At 39.6% G+C, this 17,884-nt stretch overlaps 1 protein-coding gene and 1 non-coding gene across 2 annotated transcripts in view; one reads left to right on the plus strand and one right to left on the minus strand.

Annotated features, from left to right (window-relative positions):
* The window catches only part of LOC123691524, a 1,905-nt gene extending 595 nt beyond the window's left edge, over nt 1-1,310 (minus strand). The window contains exon 1 of the ribosomal RNA XR_006751411.1: nt 1-1,310. This exon is cut by the window's left edge and continues 595 nt beyond it. This is a non-coding gene — a ribosomal RNA (small subunit ribosomal RNA).
* A 13,900-nt stretch (nt 1,311-15,210) lies between these two features.
* On the plus strand, nt 15,211-17,711 carry LOC123691328 (proline-, glutamic acid- and leucine-rich protein 1-like). Its single transcript, XM_045635660.1, has 6 exons — nt 15,211-15,229; nt 15,327-15,387; nt 15,495-15,627; nt 16,019-16,201; nt 16,779-16,863; nt 17,113-17,711. The coding sequence occupies exons 2-6, from the start codon at nt 15,329-15,331 to the stop codon at nt 17,595-17,597; spliced, it is 945 nt and encodes a 314-aa protein (XP_045491616.1). The 5' UTR covers nt 15,211-15,229; nt 15,327-15,328; the 3' UTR covers nt 17,598-17,711.
* Nucleotides 17,712-17,884: the final 173 nt, after the last annotated feature.

Genomic DNA, 17,884 nt, shown 5'->3' on the forward strand with positions numbered 1-17,884 from the left:
ATCTGTCAATCCTTCCGGTGTCCGGGCCTGGTGAGATTTCCCGTGTTGAGTCAAATTAAGCCGCAGGCTCCACTCCTGGTGGTGCCCTTCCGTCAATTCCTTTAAGTTTCAGCTTTGCAACCATACTCCCCCCGGAGTCCAAAATCTTTGGTTTCCCGGAAGCTGCCCGCCGAGCCATTGTAGTAACGTCGGCGGATCGCTAGATGACATATTTACGGTTAGAACTAGGGCGGTATCTAATCGCCTTCGAACCTCTAACTTTCGTTCTTGATTGATGAAAACACCTTTGGCAAATGCTTTCGCTGATGTTCGTCTTGCGACGATCCAAGAATTTCACCTCTAACGTCGCAATACGAATGCCCCCAGTTATCCCTATTAATCATTACCTCGGAGTTCTGAAAACCAACAAAATAGAACCGAGATCATATTCTATTATTCCATGCACGAAATATTCAAGCGGCATTTTGAGCCCGCTTTGAGCACTCTAATTTGTTCAAAGTAAAATTGTCGGCCCACCTCGACACTCACTGAAGAGCACCGCGATAGGATTTTGATATTGAACCGGCTTTTAACGACCGGCTCACCGACGATATGCTCCGCAAACGTGTCAGTATCACCGCGGATGCGGTGCACCGACAGCGCGGCGCACAAATGCAACTACGAGCTTTTTAACCGCAACAATTTTAGTATACGCTATTGGAGCTGGAATTACCGCGGCTGCTGGCACCAGACTTGCCCTCCAATTGTTCCTCGTTAAAATATTTAAAGTGTACTCATTCCGATTACGAGGCCTCGTAAGAGTCCCGTATCGTTATTTTTCGTCACTACCTCCCCGTGCCGGGAGTGGGTAATTTGCGCGCCTGCTGCCTTCCTTGGATGTGGTAGCCGTTTCTCAGGCTCCCTCTCCGGAATCGAACCCTGATTCCCCGTTACCCGTGACAACCATGGTAGTCGCAGAAACTACCATCGAAAGTTGATAAGGCAGACATTTGAAAGATGCGTCGCCGGTACTGGACCATGCGATCGGCAAAAGTTATCCAGATTCATCAAAATTAACGACTTCAGACGCCAGGCCCTCCGTCGATTGGTTTTGATCTAATAAAAGCACTCATTCCATCACTGGTCAGAGTTCTGATTGCATGTATTAGCTCTAGAATTACCACAGTTATCCAAGTAACTGAGTAAGATCTAAGGAACCAAAACTGATATATTGAGCCATTCGCGGTATCGCCTTAATACGGCTTGCACTGAGACATGCATGGCTTAATCTTTGAGACAAGCATATAACTACTGGCAGGATCAACCAGGGAGCTAACTAAAGCTTCCGCTAGAGCCTCAAACGTGACACGACGATGCCGCCGCGACGTTCGCTTCTCTATATACATACATATGCGCGCGGCGTGTTTAAATAACATGATATGCAACGGCGGCGACCGTCACACGCACACTATTCACACACGCGCGCGCGCACACGTGGATAAATCTGAACACAGTCAGTTAAATCGTTGAAAGTATCATCTTAACGAGACACCCCTTAACAATTCCCATTCGCATCAAGCGAAGGAAAAATTTTAATATCGGTCAACTTTTATGACGCAAACGATCAATCTACGCACGGAGAGTGGAAGGATCGAAAATTGCGACCACATATAAACATCTGATAAAAGCCCATTGGTACATCACAAACGTGTGCGATGTGAGCAATAAAAAATTTTATACTGCCGTTCAATAGTAGTCGTATATTTTTCACGGTCTGCGCTCCGAGAGTGTATCAAGATGCGTAATATTATTTATTACACTACACATATAAAATACAATCTACGAAACTGACAATCTATCAAACCGTCGGCAGACGCAATGTTACTACAGTTACTAATTTCTACTTCTTCTACTACTACTACTAACTACTACTACTACTACCACCACTAAAGATTAAAAACTGTATCGCGCCGTATGCACAAACGCTTTTACAATATCATCATCTTTGGTGGTCTTTTATTATTTCATAGAACTAACACACTACTCTACAACTCTGTCACAGACTCACCACCAAACACCAACCCCACACCGACACGCGAACGGCGGCAACGAGGAGAGCGCAGAGCACACGGGCGACGCGGTACAACAGCGACGAAATAATGATACATACACATACGTACGTACAAATGTCTCGCTGCCCACGCGCAACGCCCCCCCGTCTTCGCTAGCCTCGCGCACCGATTGTCTCGCATCCCGGCTACGATGTTTCTGCTTGTTTATTTTTTTCAGATACTATTCACGTATCACGCATGGCATATGTACATACATACATACATAATACATACATACAAACATACGCCGCGCGCGACTAACGCCTCGTGTTTTCAAGGTCAAGTCAAAAAACTTTGCACGCGTGCAGTTACGGCGTGCAGTCGTCAAAAATAATTCATGATTATAAATTTCGTGGTCCATATTAAATAAATTATAAACAACAACAACAACAACAACAAACAACAACAACAACAACGACAACGTCTAACTAACGTCTATCTAACGTCTTCGAAGTACACCTTCAGGTCACTCCATCAAGTCCGGAGGTAAGGTCTCATCATAACTAACAAAACGAGCCCAAACTCGGCACACCTAGCTCTACTCGTCTATTAGTTCCAGTAGCAGTCTTCGAAGTACACCTGCAGGACACTCCATCAAGTCCGGAGGTAAGGTCTCAACATAACTAACAAAATGAACCCAAACTCGATACACCTAGCTCTAATCGTTTATTAGTTCCAGTAGCAGTCTTCGAAGTACACCTGCAGGTCACTCCATCAAGTCCGGAGGTAAGGTCTCAACATAACTAACAAAATGAGCCCAAACTCGGCACACCTAGCTCTACTCGTCTATTAGTTCCAGTAGCAGTCTTCGAAGTACACCTTCAGGACACTCCATCAAGTCCGGAGGTAAGGTCTCAATATAACTAACAAAATGAGCCCAAACTCGGCACACCTAGCTCTAACCGTCTATTAGTTCCAGTAGAAGTCTTCGAAGTACACCTGCAGGTCACTCCATCAAGTCCGGTGGTAAGGTCTCAACATAACTAACAAAATCTCTACTCGTCCAATAGTTCCAGTAGCAGTCTTCGAAGTACACCTGCAGGTCACTCCATTAAGTCCGGTGGTAAGGTCTCAACATAACTAACAAAACGAGCCCAAACTCGGCACACCTAGTCTCTACTCGTCTATTAGTTCCAGTAGCAGTCTTCGAAGTACACCTTCAGGACACTCCATCAAATCCGGAGGTAAGGTCTCAACATAACTAACAAAATGAGCCCAAACTCGACACACCTAGCTCTAATCGGTTATTAGTTCCAGTAGCAGTCTTCGAAGTACACCTGCAGGTCACTCCATTAAGTCCGGTGGTAAGGTCTCAACATAACTAACAAAACGAGCCCAAACTCGGCACACCTAGTCTCTACTCGTCTATTAGTTCCAGTAGCAGTCTTCGAAGTACACCTTCAGGACACTCCATCAAATCCGGAGGTAAGGTCTCAACATAACTAACAAAATGAGCCCAAACTCGACACACCTAGCTCTAATCGTTTATTAGTTCCAGTAGCAGTCTTCGAAGTACACCTGCAGGTCACTCCATCAAGTCCGGAGGTAAGGTCTCAACATAACTAACAAAATGAGCCCAAACTCGGCACACCTAGCTCTACTCGTCTATTAGTTCCAGTAGCAGTCTTCGAAGTACACCTTCAGGACACTCCATCAAGTCCGGAGGTAAGGTCTCAATATAACTAACAAAATGAGCCCAAACTCGGCACACCTAGCTCTAACCGTCTATTAGTTCCAGTAGAAGTCTTCGAAGTACACCTGCAGGTCACTCCATCAAGTCCGGTGGTAAGGTCTCAACATAACTAACAAAATGAACCCAAACTCGGCACACCTAGCTCTACTCGTCCAATAGTTCCAGTAGCAGTCTTCGAAGTACACCTGCAGGTCACTCCATTAAGTCCGGTGGTAAGGTCTCAACATAACTAACAAAACGAGCCCAAACTCGGCACACCTAGTCTCTACTCGTCTATTAGTTCCAGTAGCAGTCTTCGAAGTACACCTTCAGGACACTCCATCAAATCCGGAGGTAAGGTCTCAACATAACTAACAAAATGAGCCCAAACTCGACACACCTAGCTCTAATCGTTTATTAGTTCCAGTAGCAGTCTTCGAAGTACACCTGCAGGTCACTCCATTAAGTCCGGTGGTAAGGTCTCAACATAACTAACAAAACGAGCCCAAACTCGGCACACCTAGTCTCTACTCGTCTATTAGTTCCAGTAGCAGTCTTCGAAGTACACCTTCAGGACACTCCATCAAATCCGGAGGTAAGGTCTCAACATAACTAACAAAATGAGCCCAAACTCGACACACCTAGCTCTAATCGTTTATTAGTTCCAGTAGCAGTCTTCGAAGTACACCTGCAGGTCACTCCATCAAGTCCGGAGGTAAGGTCTCAATATAACTAACAAAATGAGCCCAAACTCGGCACACCTAGCTCTAACCGTCTATTAGTTCCAGTAGAAGTCTTCGAAGTACACCTGCAGGTCACTCCATCAAGTCCGGTGGTAAGGTCTCAACATAACTAACAAAATGAACCCAAACTCGGCACACCTAGCTCTACTCGTCTAATAGTTCCAGTAGCAGTCTTCGAAGTACACCTGCAGGTCACTCCATCAAGTCCGGTGGTAAGGTCTCAACATAACTAACAAAACGAGCCCAAACTCGGCACACCTAGTCTCTACTCGTCTATTAGTTCCAGTAGCAGTCTTCGAAGTACACCTTCAGGACACTCCATCAAATCCGGAGGTAAGGTCTCAACATAACTAACAAAATGAGCCCAAACTCGACACACCTAGCTCTAATCGTTTATTAGTTCCAGTAGCAGTCTTCGAAGTACACCTTCAGGTCACTCCATCAAGTCTGGAGGTAAGGTCTCAACATAACTAACAAAATGAGCCCAAACTCGGCATACCTAGCTCTACTCGTCTATTAGTTCCAGTAGCCGTCTTCGAAGTACACCTGCAGGTCACTCCATCAAGTCCGGTGGTAAGGTCTCAACATAACTAACAAAACGAGCCCAAACTCGGCACACCTAGTCTCTACTCGTCTATTAGTTCCAGTAGCAGTCTTCGAAGTACACCTTCAGGACACTCCATCAAATCCGGAGGTAAGGTCTCAACATAACTAACAAAATGAGCCCAAACTCGACACACCTAGCTCTAATCGTTTATTAGTTCCAGTAGCAGTCTTCGAAGTACACCTGCAGGTCACTCCATCAAGTCCGGAGGTAAGGTCTCAACATAACTAACAAAATGAGCCCAAACTCGGCACACCTAGCTCTACTCGTCTATTAGTTCCAGTAGCAGTCTTCGAAGTACACCTTCAGGACACTCCATCAAGTCCGGAGGTAAGGTCTCAATATAACTAACAAAATGAGCCCAAACTCGGCACACCTAGCTCTAACCGTCTATTAGTTCCAGTAGCAGTCTTCGAAGTACACCTGCAGGTCACTCCATCAAGTCCGGTGGTAAGGTCTCAACATAACTAACAAAATGAACCCAAACTCGGCACACCTAGCTCTACTCGTCCAATAGTTCCAGTAGCAGTCTTCGAAGTACACCTGCAGGTCACTCCATTAAGTCCGGAGGTAAGGTCTCAATATAACTAACAAAATGAGCCCAAACTCGGCACACCTAGCTCTAACCGTCTATTAGTTCCAGTAGAAGTCTTCGAAGTACACCTGCAGGTCACTCCATCAAGTCCGGAGGTAAGGTCTCAACATAACTAACAAAATGAACCCAAACTCGGCACACCTAGCTCTACTCGTCCAATAGTTCCAGTAGCAGTCTTCGAAGTACACCTGCAGGTCACTCCATTAAGTCCGGTGGTAAGGTCTCAACATAACTAACAAAACGAGCCCAAACTCGGCACACCTAGTCTCTACTCGTCTATTAGTTCCAGTAGCAGTCTTCGAAGTACACCTTCAGGACACTCCATCAAATCCGGAGGTAAGGTCTCAACATAACTAACAAAATGAGCCCAAACTCGACACACCTAGCTCTAATCGTTTATTAGTTCCAGTAGCAGTCTTCGAAGTACACCTGCAGGTCACTCCATTAAGTCCGGTGGTAAGGTCTCAACATAACTAACAAAACGAGCCCAAACTCGGCACACCTAGTCTCTACTCGTCTATTAGTTCCAGTAGCAGTCTTCGAAGTACACCTTCAGGACACTCCATCAAATCCGGAGGTAAGGTCTCAACATAACTAACAAAATGAGCCCAAACTCGACACACCTAGCTCTAATCGTTTATTAGTTCCAGTAGCAGTCTTCGAAGTACACCTGCAGGTCACTCCATCAAGTCCGGAGGTAAGGTCTCAACATAACTAACAAAATGAGCCCAAACTCGGCACACCTAGTCTCTACTCGTCTATTAGTTCCAGTAGCAGTCTTCGAAGTACACCTTCAGGACACTCCATCAAATCCGGAGGTAAGGTCTCAACATAACTAACAAAATGAGCCCAAACTCGACACACCTAGCTCTAATCGTTTATTAGTTCCAGTAGCAGTCTTCGAAGTACACCTTCAGGTCACTCCATCAAGTCTGGAGGTAAGGTCTCAACATAACTAACAAAATGAGCCCAAACTCGGCATACCTAGCTCTACTCGTCTATTAGTTCCAGTAGCCGTCTTCGAAGTACACCTGCAGGTCACTCCATCAAGTCCGGTGGTAAGGTCTCAACATAACTAACAAAACGAGCCCAAACTCGGCACACCTAGTCTCTACTCGTCTATTAGTTCCAGTAGCAGTCTTCGAAGTACACCTTCAGGACACTCCATCAAATCCGGAGGTAAGGTCTCAACATAACTAACAAAATGAGCCCAAACTCGACACACCTAGCTCTAATCGTTTATTAGTTCCAGTAGCAGTCTTCGAAGTACACCTGCAGGTCACTCCATCAAGTCCGGAGGTAAGGTCTCAACATAACTAACAAAATGAGCCCAAACTCGGCACACCTAGCTCTAACTCGTCTATTAGTTCCAGTAGCAGTCTTCGAAGTACACCTTCAGGACACTCCATCAAGTCCGGAGGTAAGGTCTCAATATAACTAACAAAATGAGCCCAAACTCGGCACACCTAGCTCTAACCGTCTATTAGTTCCAGTAGAAGTCTTCGAAGTACACCTGCAGGTCACTCCATCAAGTCCGGTGGTAAGGTCTCAACATAACTAACAAAATGAACCCAAACTCGGCACACCTAGCTCTACTCGTCTAATAGTTCCAGTAGCAGTCTTCGAAGTACACCTGCAGGTCACTCCATTAAGTCCGGTGGTAAGGTCTCAACATAACTAACAAAACGAGCCCAAACTCGGCACACCTAGTCTCTACTCGTCTATTAGTTCCAGTAGCAGTCTTCGAAGTACACCTTCAGGACACTCCATCAAATCCGGAGGTAAGGTCTCAACATAACTAACAAAATGAGCCCAAACTCGACACACCTAGCTCTAATCGTTTATTAGTTCCAGTAGCAGTCTTCGAAGTACACCTGCAGGTCACTCCATTAAGTCCGGTGGTAAGGTCTCAACATAACTAACAAAACGAGCCCAAACTCGGCACACCTAGTCTCTACTCGTCTATTAGTTCCAGTAGCAGTCTTCGAAGTACACCTTCAGGACACTCCATCAAATCCGGAGGTAAGGTCTCAACATAACTAACAAAATGAGCCCAAACTCGACACACCTAGCTCTAATCGTTTATTAGTTCCAGTAGCAGTCTTCGAAGTACACCTGCAGGTCACTCCATCAAGTCCGGAGGTAAGGTCTCAATATAACTAACAAAATGAGCCCAAACTCGGCACACCTAGCTCTAACCGTCTATTAGTTCCAGTAGAAGTCTTCGAAGTACACCTGCAGGTCACTCCATCAAGTCCGGTGGTAAGGTCTCAACATAACTAACAAAATGAACCCAAACTCGGCACACCTAGCTCTACTCGTCTATTAGTTCCAGTAGCAGTCTTCGAAGTACACCTGCAGGTCACTCCATTAAGTCCGGTGGTAAGGTCTCAACATAACTAACAAAACGAGCCCAAACTCGGCACACCTAGTCTCTACTCGTCTATTAGTTCCAGTAGCAGTCTTCGAAGTACACCTTCAGGACACTCCATCAAATCCGGAGGTAAGGTCTCAACATAACTAACAAAATGAGCCCAAACTCGACACACCTAGCTCTAATCGTTTATTAGTTCCAGTAGCAGTCTTCGAAGTACACCTTCAGGTCACTCCATCAAGTCTGGAGGTATGGTCTCAATGTAACTAACAAAACGAGCCCAAACTCGGCATACCTAGCTCTACTCGTCTATTAGTTCCAGTAGCCGTCTTCGAAGTACACCTGCAGGTCACTCCATCAAGTCTGGAGGTAAGGTCTCAACATAACTAACAAAATGAGCCCAAACTCGGCACACCTAGCTCTAATCGTTTATTAGTTCCAGTAGCAGTCTTCGAAGTACACCTTCAGGTCACTCCATCAAGTCAGAAACTAAATATGAAATTTATAATCCCATAAGTATAAAATCTATAAATAAAATGAATGCGTGAAGGATCAAGTTTATTAGGTCAAATATTTTGTATTCGTACAGTGATCTTTTCGTAAACGAGGAGCTGCTTACAAGCGTCACAGTGTCCACTCACAACGGCGGCCGAGCGCAGACTAAAATATTTCATTACAAATTTTTGTGCAATAAATCAAGATGAGCCAGTAAAATAACCCTTATTTCAATCCAATAAGTATCACGCGTTACAACTAAATATGTGAAAAAATAAGGTTTGATTTCTCAGCCTATTTGTAACATTTTGATAGTTTTCTTTGCTACCTTTTTGAGTTGGACATGTCTGCTTACTTAAAATATTTTTAAATCATTAAATTTATTTTATTAAATACATGAAAAATGTTCCTTTATTCAGCACGATATTGTCAATTTTGTGTTTGTGCAACGGAAAATATTTTTTACTAGCGGTCCGCCCCGGCTTCGCCCGTGGTACATATTAACGTTTTCTCTACATAAGAACCATCCTCGTACTTCAAGGAATATAATAAAAAAAGAATTATCGAAATCGGTTCAGCCGTTCTCGAGTTATGGAATTACAACGAAAAGTGGCATTGATTTTTATATATTAGATAATATTATAAACCAAAATTTTCGACTAAAAAATTGCTACCATTTAAAGATTAACCCTTAATTCACTACCTGAGTCCATTGGACTCACATCGAACTTTCAAACTATTATATTTTTTTCCCCTGGTGACTTATTTCCTCCACCGTCTCAGTACCTTCCTGCAGTGACGTGGGCACCGCGGTAGCGAGAGGACGTGCGCCTGCGCTGCGTAATAGGTAAGTTATTACGTCGAGTGAGTCCCATGGACTCATACTAGTGAATTAAGTAATATTTTATTTATTTGTTACGATTCTTAAATGTTGCTTATTTGTCGTATTAATGATATAAAAATATGTATTTTAATATTTGTTGTTGTTGTAGGTTTGTAAAATGGATCTAAAACAACATAAAGTTGTAAATATGAATGAAGACCAGGCAGATTCTGTTTTGGAATCATGGATCACACAAATTATGAATGATGAAGATGCGAGCCACTCTGAAACCGAAGACAAGCTATCTAGGACAGAAAGAAAGCATTGTTATCCATGTAATTACAAAAAGAGAACAAAGACTGCACATTCAGGCACTAGATGTCTGAAGCCTGTATGTTTGAGTTGCTCAAAAATGGCATGCCGTCGCTGCCTGCAATCGGTGGCAATACCCCATTGCACGTTTTATTTTTTTGTATAGAAGCGTACATTTTTGTTGTTTATTTTCTGTTTTGCATTCCTTTAGAAGTCTTATAAAATTAAAAAGAGCCATTAGTTAAAAATATTTGCCATTATTGTAGGGCTTTGAAAATAACTCTGTTTTCTAAGACTATTAGAATAAGTTTTTTTTTATTTTTAAGAGTATTTCAGAAGTTTATCCAGTTTTATTATTTTTTTGTAGTGCCTTAATAAACATTTAAAAATAATAATAAAAAAACTTAATAAAAAAAAGAGTTTTATTTGAAAAAAACACGCCAAGAAAATATATGAGTCCAGTGGACTCATGGAAGCTGTTTATGTTAGCAAATTTCACCTAGTGAATTGAGGGTTAAGGATTAATCTATCTATAGTAATTATTAGTTTAATTTGGTTTTGTATTATTTTGTCGCAAAATGTACCGAAAAACTGCTTATTTTTGTCAGATTCGTAAACGCGTCCTTAAGAACATCGTTTTGGTTAGGCTTCCATTATCAAGCAATTTTAAACTTCATTCAATTGACATACAGTTCAGATTATTTTGTACTTTTCAAAGACCTAAGGGAGAGTCTGTTCTGCCAACTTTTAGAAAAAATAAAAACATTTCTAATGTTGGCCCCTCCGATGTAATCATTTAATATTAGATTTAATTTTTTAGTTTTAATTATTTATTATTATTTCTTATTTTTTTTTAAACCTTATTTTTGTATATTTTAATTTTAAGCTAATACATTAATAAATTATTTCTTTCTTTCTTCGATTTCTTGTCAATGGTTAAGACTTAAGCATAGACAACCTCTTGATGTTGATTTGTTGTTTGAAATTTGAATTCAAAATGGCGTTTTATTAATTGTTTTGGTGGAAGATAAACAAAATCTGTTCTTCGTATATCGTAGATTTTCTTACTTATTTACTCAGTTAATGTACAGTACATTGAATTTTTTAATTTGTTATATTTCTGCCAAAAGTGAAAGAAGAAGAAAAAGTGTTATGTGTAAACAATGTTAAAATCTTTGTGTAGATAATAATTGATAATAATTATTAATGTGATTTGTGACTAAGTATTTGCAATATATACCCAATGACTGTTCTATTAAAGGAAGATATAAAAAATAATAATTTTTACGAGAAAACTTCTCTATTACGTCATGTTCTGGCTGTAGAATCAATTGGAGAGGAGATAATATTATTATTGTTTTGTCCAAAGAAAACAACAACTTCTTACAATTCCAATATGGCGATCCGAACGGCAACGATATATTGGAAATTTAGAATGAGATTTTAAAATAGAAATCCCGCAAAATATTTCAAGGAAAAGTATAAAATGTGAATCTAGTTGTATTCACATAATATTTAAGCCGAATTAAGTCCTACATGCCTAAATAAAGATATTCAGTAAAATTCAAAATTCAAATGGAATTATCCATTTTTGCTGATAATAGTGAGTTTTAATATTATATAAAAATGTTAGATATAGGTAATTATTATTATATTATAATAAACTTATTGATCTACATTGTTGGTGTTTTATTTTTAATTTCCTATAAATTTGAATAAGGATGAGAATTAGTAGTGATGTTACCCAGCATCGAAAATTTTATCGATATCGATATGAAGTTTTATCGATAATATGTACTCAAAGAGACATCACTAGCAACTTCAACTTTTAAATGTTGGCAGCAATGTGGATCATTTTTGACGTGAACTTTTCATAGGTTGGTATATAAGACTTAACCTAAGTAATACATGCATATGTGTGCGTGAGCTCGAAATCGAAGTACTGAGTGCCGTCTCTTCCTATACCTATTACTTGCTCTGTGAAGTTAACCCGTCTAGCGTCATACGCACAGATGTTATGCGTCCCAAGTATGTCGAGGTAGTTTACGAAATCTAGCTTTTTTATGACTACCGAGTTTGAAAATTTTATTTACCCTATTGTTCTATAATTATATGCCATGTATGATATATTTTTGGAAAGAGGAAGAAACTAGTTATAGCATAAAAATGTAATCATGACGATATATTTTTTCTATAAAATTATAAAAAAATTGATTTTCTTTTGTTTTAATTTTAATTGCTTACATACCTACTAACACTTACATGATAATGGTGAGTCATCAAATGATCATATTCACGTTTTCATATCACTACACGATTGCCAAATACATTCACTTATATTTTCACACATTTAACACAACGTATTTCACTATGAATAATAACAAATATCCATTATTCACAAACAAGAAAAAAAGCGCCATTTTGCGTCTTCCGCACTGAAAAGTTGAGACACTTTTTCACTGAGTATTCTTCAAATATCCCTAAAACCAATATCATAAACGTATTCTACGTAAAATTTCCAGTAATATACGTCTCAATTATCACTCATCTAATTATTCCTCTCGGCATAATTCACAATCCAAATATTCGTTGAACAAGACGAACGTTACAAAGTACAAACTATGGCCGATGACGCAACTCAATCAATGATTCACTTTTTTTTTTTTTTTTGTGGTTTTAGTCTGTATTTCCTGTCTCGGAGTCGTGTCGATTTGAATTATAAATGTTTAAGGCATAGAGAAATATTTTTTATACTGGAAACATTCACTTGTACGTCTCTACTGATGACCTTCAATGTCACGGGCCGCGTTACGCACTGCGTTTGTCAGCGCAGGACGCTCTCAGTACAATTTGAGTTACGCTACAACCGCTGTGCGCAGAGGCGGCTCGTGACAAAATTTTATGGGTGTTCACTTGAAATAAAACACTGAAAATACATGATGTTAAAGCAGTACAATTTAATTAAAAAATTACTTATAAAGGAAATGCATACGTCTTTCTTTTTGGTGTGCAAAAATATCTATAACTTGACACAATCTATTAACCTTCGTAAAATATGTCTGTTTTCATCGACACGGTCATTGAACTCGCGTATTGACTTTCGGTACGCGGAATCTAATGCTTTACGAATGTCTTGTCGTTCGATAGACGCCAATTGCAGTTCATTCAACAAATGGTACCTACCGAGATTGTGAATGTTTTTTCATCTTGATTGAAAGATGAGCTAAGTCGTCAACGCCCGTTTCAGTCCAAGCACTCTCACCTCCGTCGGCCGCGCCCGCTTCAAATAAAAGACACGGAAAACAAAATATTTTGTTGCTTTCATGTTCATCACAACCACACAACCACGGTGTTTTCACATACCTATTGTTCGGATTTAAACACACGCGTATATGTTTTCGTTTTTGTCGTACATTTTTGCGTAAGGTCAAGTTCAGGTCGTGGCGGTCCCTTAGCTTTCAATTCAAGCCGAATTTGTAACGTTTTAACACACTTTTTAATGAACGCCACATTATAATTGTCCATTTTAACACTCACAAGTAATACTGATAACTACAGGCTATTTCAACAATCAACACGTATCTTATGATTTTAATTCGAAAATTCCCGATTATAGGTACATTCGCGCGCGTGCAAGTTGACTATAGTGTTTGTTTATATTATTTTGAGTGGCAACGTCGCGCAATCGCTGTCTTGTGTACGGGCGCGCGGTAAAAACGAACCGGCAACGTTTGCGGGAGCGGCGCTCCGAATTTTGCTATTTTTTCATAGAAAATCTTCTGTTTTACGCGCAGGGCTCTGACAAAACTATCTCTTTCACTCCTATTGGATTTCGTATTAGAAAATGTACTGAATATTTTTTCATTGGAGCGCAATCGTGAGCGCTCCGCTACGCGCGTTTTATAATACAGTATTATACCTACAGGTGTCAGGTGTATGGAATGATGGAATGATGGATATATTCATTGGTATTGCCAGTAGTTTTTTACGATTACGATTGATTTTAAATAGTAATAATTAATATTAATAATGAAATTAAGGAGTATGATTTTATTATAATTATTTATGGGAGTTCACTGCACCAGCGCTCCTTAGGGCGAGCCGCCTCTGGCTGTGCGTAGGACGCTACACGGGTTAAGAGGCTGATTCAAGAATGTTCTGCCATATTTTTCATTCTGTCAAACACAACGACAGTGCAGAGATAATTATTCCAAGCCCTGACACCGATATTTTTGTATTAGGCCTTTATTTCTGGCATAAACTTGAAAATATACTCGCCATCTTTGAATGCTCCCCCCCACTCCCCCATGCAACTATTTCACTGTACGAACTATTGAATCGTAAACAATGGACTATTGTTAATTATTTAAAATAATAATTTAAAAAATATATTCATGAGTTTTCAATCTATAGTGGTTTAAAGTTAACTCAAAAATGGACCATTTTCGTAAATTTTCTAAAAAATCTTAGAGAAAGTGTAAGAAATGTTATAGTATACTATATATTCGTGATCTACTCAATAAGCTCTTTCATTTGATACCCCACGCGGCATGTTTTGGAAATGTTTATTTTTTTCTTTGTATGCCATATTTAATAACCGGGGTGCGGGGAAGGGGACCACAAAACTGGTTGGCAACATCTGTCTATAGGATGTCTGGGATCTATACAATATATATCAGAAGTCAGATTTAGGTCCGCTATTTATGCAAACGAACATCTCCTTGGAGCCTGCTCTATGAGCCAAAAAACTGTTATCGCATTTACATTCTCTTGTTTATCGAATTTTTGATGGGTCCGAATTAGGATTATAATGATAACTGCGTTAAAAACAACCGACTTTAAACTTGCACTTGCAACATTTACAAATGCAGACAAAAATGCTCATAAAATAAAAACTTACTGGGCCTATCCGAATAAAATTTTTATGGGACCAATTCGACACCATCCCGCATCGAACAAAAAAAGAATCACGTAAATCGGTTCAGAAACCTCGGAGTAATCGGTGTACATACATAAAAAAAAAAAAAAAATTGGTTGTCTGTAAAGTCGGTTTACTGACGATAATTGAACGTGACAACGTCCGATTGTGCTTCTTTGTCGCTCGTTCCGCGCTCTCGTTTCCTCCTTTCGTCTCCTCCTTTTTTTTGAAGTCGGTTAAAAAAAAGGAGTAGTTTTCCTATTACGGTGGTAGTTATTTCCAGGTAACTCTGTATTAGGTTATATCTTCTCCTATTACGGCCCTATTCATAGAACATATTAAAACTTGGCGATTAGAACTTGGCGAACGCTTATTCTATTGGATCGTACGCTAATGTCTATGGCTTCGAATTCTAACGTCAGTCAGCGTACGTCAAACTGTCAACTGTCATTCAGTTTGACATTAGTAATGTTGAAAAATATTCTTGAAATATTCAAATTAAACTGCCGAATTCCGAAAACGGAAAAAGTAAAAAGTCAAAAAATTTTTGAAGTGAACTAAAAAATACAGGTTGTGCTTTAAATTATAAAAATACAAATAGAGGTAAGTTAATTTTGCATTTGCAATGAGGCATAAAAAGATATAATGTCTTCAAGGTTTAAATTTAATTTATTTATGTGTACTTATTTTTCTAGTTTAGAAATGGAGAGACTGCGCGCCAGCCAGGAGCAATTTTCTGCTCTTATAGAATTCATGGAAAGGTACTATTAAAAAAATACAGTTTTGATTCCAAACTTGCTTCAATATTTTTATAATAAACAATGAAATCATTAATACCAAGTGCTTCATTGGTGTGTGTTACCCATAGGTATGGTGACCTCTCTCGACCACAGCGGGGACCTCAGGGTCGACTAAAAGCCGACCAAATGTGGGCAAGGCTCACATTATTACTTAATTCAGTTGGTGGTGGGGTTCACAAATCACAAGAGAAGTGGAAGAAAGTAAGTTTGAACTTGCATCTTGTTAACCTAGCTGTATATTTCAAACTCTCAATTGTTTTGCTATTAACTTGCATCTTGTTAACCTAAGTGTACATTGCAAACTCTCAATTGTTTTGCTATTCACTTGCATCTTGTTAACCTAAGTGTATATTGCAAACTCTCAATTGTTTTGCTATTTACTTGCATCTTGTTAACCTAAGTGTATATTGCAAACTCTCAATTGTTTTGCTATTAACTTGCATGTTGTTAACCTAAGTGTATATTGCAAACTCTCAATTGTTTTGCTATTTACTTGCATCTTGTTAACATAGCTGTATATTTTAATATATTCATTTATTTTGCTATTGCCCTTTTCATGCACCGCTTTAACTCACAACATGTAAACCTAAAGGTCTGGGCAGATTGGAAGACTAAAACAAAAAAAAAGAAAATGTTGATTTCCAACCACACAAATGGTACTGGTGGTGGTCCAAGCAGCAGGCTGTCTCTAACAGTTTTGGAAGACCGAGTCTGTGCCATACTGGGAGAGACTGCTGTTCTTGGTCAAGCTGGCATACAAGAGCATGGCTTTAATGTTAGTACTATTATATTATAGCAACTTTACGTATCACACCAATTCCTCTGTAACTTGCATGGCCAATAATAGATATTTATTTTGAAAGAGATTACATATAAGCCTCTTTCAACTTGTGTAAAATGAATTGTATTAAATAAATAAAACAAATAAACAGCTTGAAAATCTATACTAATATAATAAAGCTGAAGAGTTTGTTTGTTTGATTGAACACGCTAATCTCGGGAAATACTGGTCCGATTTGAAAATTTCTTTCGATTTTAGATAGCCCACTTATCGAGGAAGGTTATAGGCTATGTATCATCTCGCTAAGACCAACAGGAGCAGAGCACTGCAGGTAAAACTACGGAGCACAGCTAGTGTTTGAAAATGTAATTCCATCACAATATAATTAATAGATAGTTAATGTTGATGAGAACATTAAATATCTTTTAATTATATTTTATTCTTTATAAATCTATATCAATTATACAAAATACTTAGCTAACAATTCCTAATCGTAACATTTGTAAGTGTTAAGAGTATATGATAAAAGTTATAAATAACTAATATATTGATAAAAATAAATATTTTTCAGGCGCCACCAGTACCAAGGGAAGAACCCATTCCTGAAGATGTGGAAATTGAAATTCCTGTAGGCTTAGAGAATTTTAATTATAATAGTAAGTTTTATTAAACTCTATTTACTTATTAAATTAGCCTTCTTCTAGGAGCTGTTTTCAATCGTCATAATATAGTTTAATCGATAATAATTGAACATAATTCATTAAATGACTTGAATAAATTAGTCTTTGCTTGTATCCTAGAGAATATTATTCAACAGATGGAATGGATGAACATTTCTAATTTATAATATAAGTGAAAGTCAGAATTATATTTGCCTCCTTAACATTATTTTCATTACTCAACAGCAAGTGTTCCAACATTGCCAGCATCACCGCTACTGCTAGACCCACAGCCCTCACCACCACCACCACCAGTACGTCCGCCGCCCCCTCTACCGCGTTCTCCTCCGCGTCCCACTGGTCGACGGTCATCGGCGTCACCGCGATCTGCGACTGCCTCGCCGCGACATGGGATGCAGAGAGCTCGCAGGAATCGCGGCTTAACGCCATTTGACCGGGCCGCTACAGAATTTGTGGCGGTTGAACAACGACGCCTTGCACTGGAGGAGACGCGAGAGAAGCTTTCCCATGAGCGAGAAAGGGAAAGGGAAAAGCTTCTCCATGAACGTGAGAGGGAGCGTGAGGAACTTTTCCACCAAAGAGAAATGGAGCGACTGCGGCTGGAGTCGCTAAAGGTTGAGGCAAATCGCGAGCAAACTAGGGTGATGCAGCAAATAGCTGTTATCGGGCAAAGGTTGCTCGAGATATTGCCTCAAGGGCCCGCATCTTAATTTTTTTTTTCATAGGGTTTTAAGTGTATTATTTAGTGCCTTTCTTTTTATTTTTTTTAAGTGCTTGTTTTAGATTTTAATATTTTAATTTAATAGTTTAAGTACAGTATTTTCTGTCCTCAGTCTTTAGTTGTTTTACTTTTTACACGCTTTTTATTAGCTTCACCTGTATGTTTGAATGTTTGTTTGTAACCGACTTCTTTGGGCGCGATTTTGACCCACTTTAAACGGCCAGATTTCGTTCAAACTTTGTAGATTTATTGAGGACCGATGACAATACACTAATT

This window comes from Colias croceus, chromosome 4, assembly GCF_905220415.1.
Source record: "Colias croceus chromosome 4, ilColCroc2.1".
NCBI lineage: Eukaryota > Metazoa > Arthropoda > Insecta > Lepidoptera > Pieridae > Colias > Colias croceus.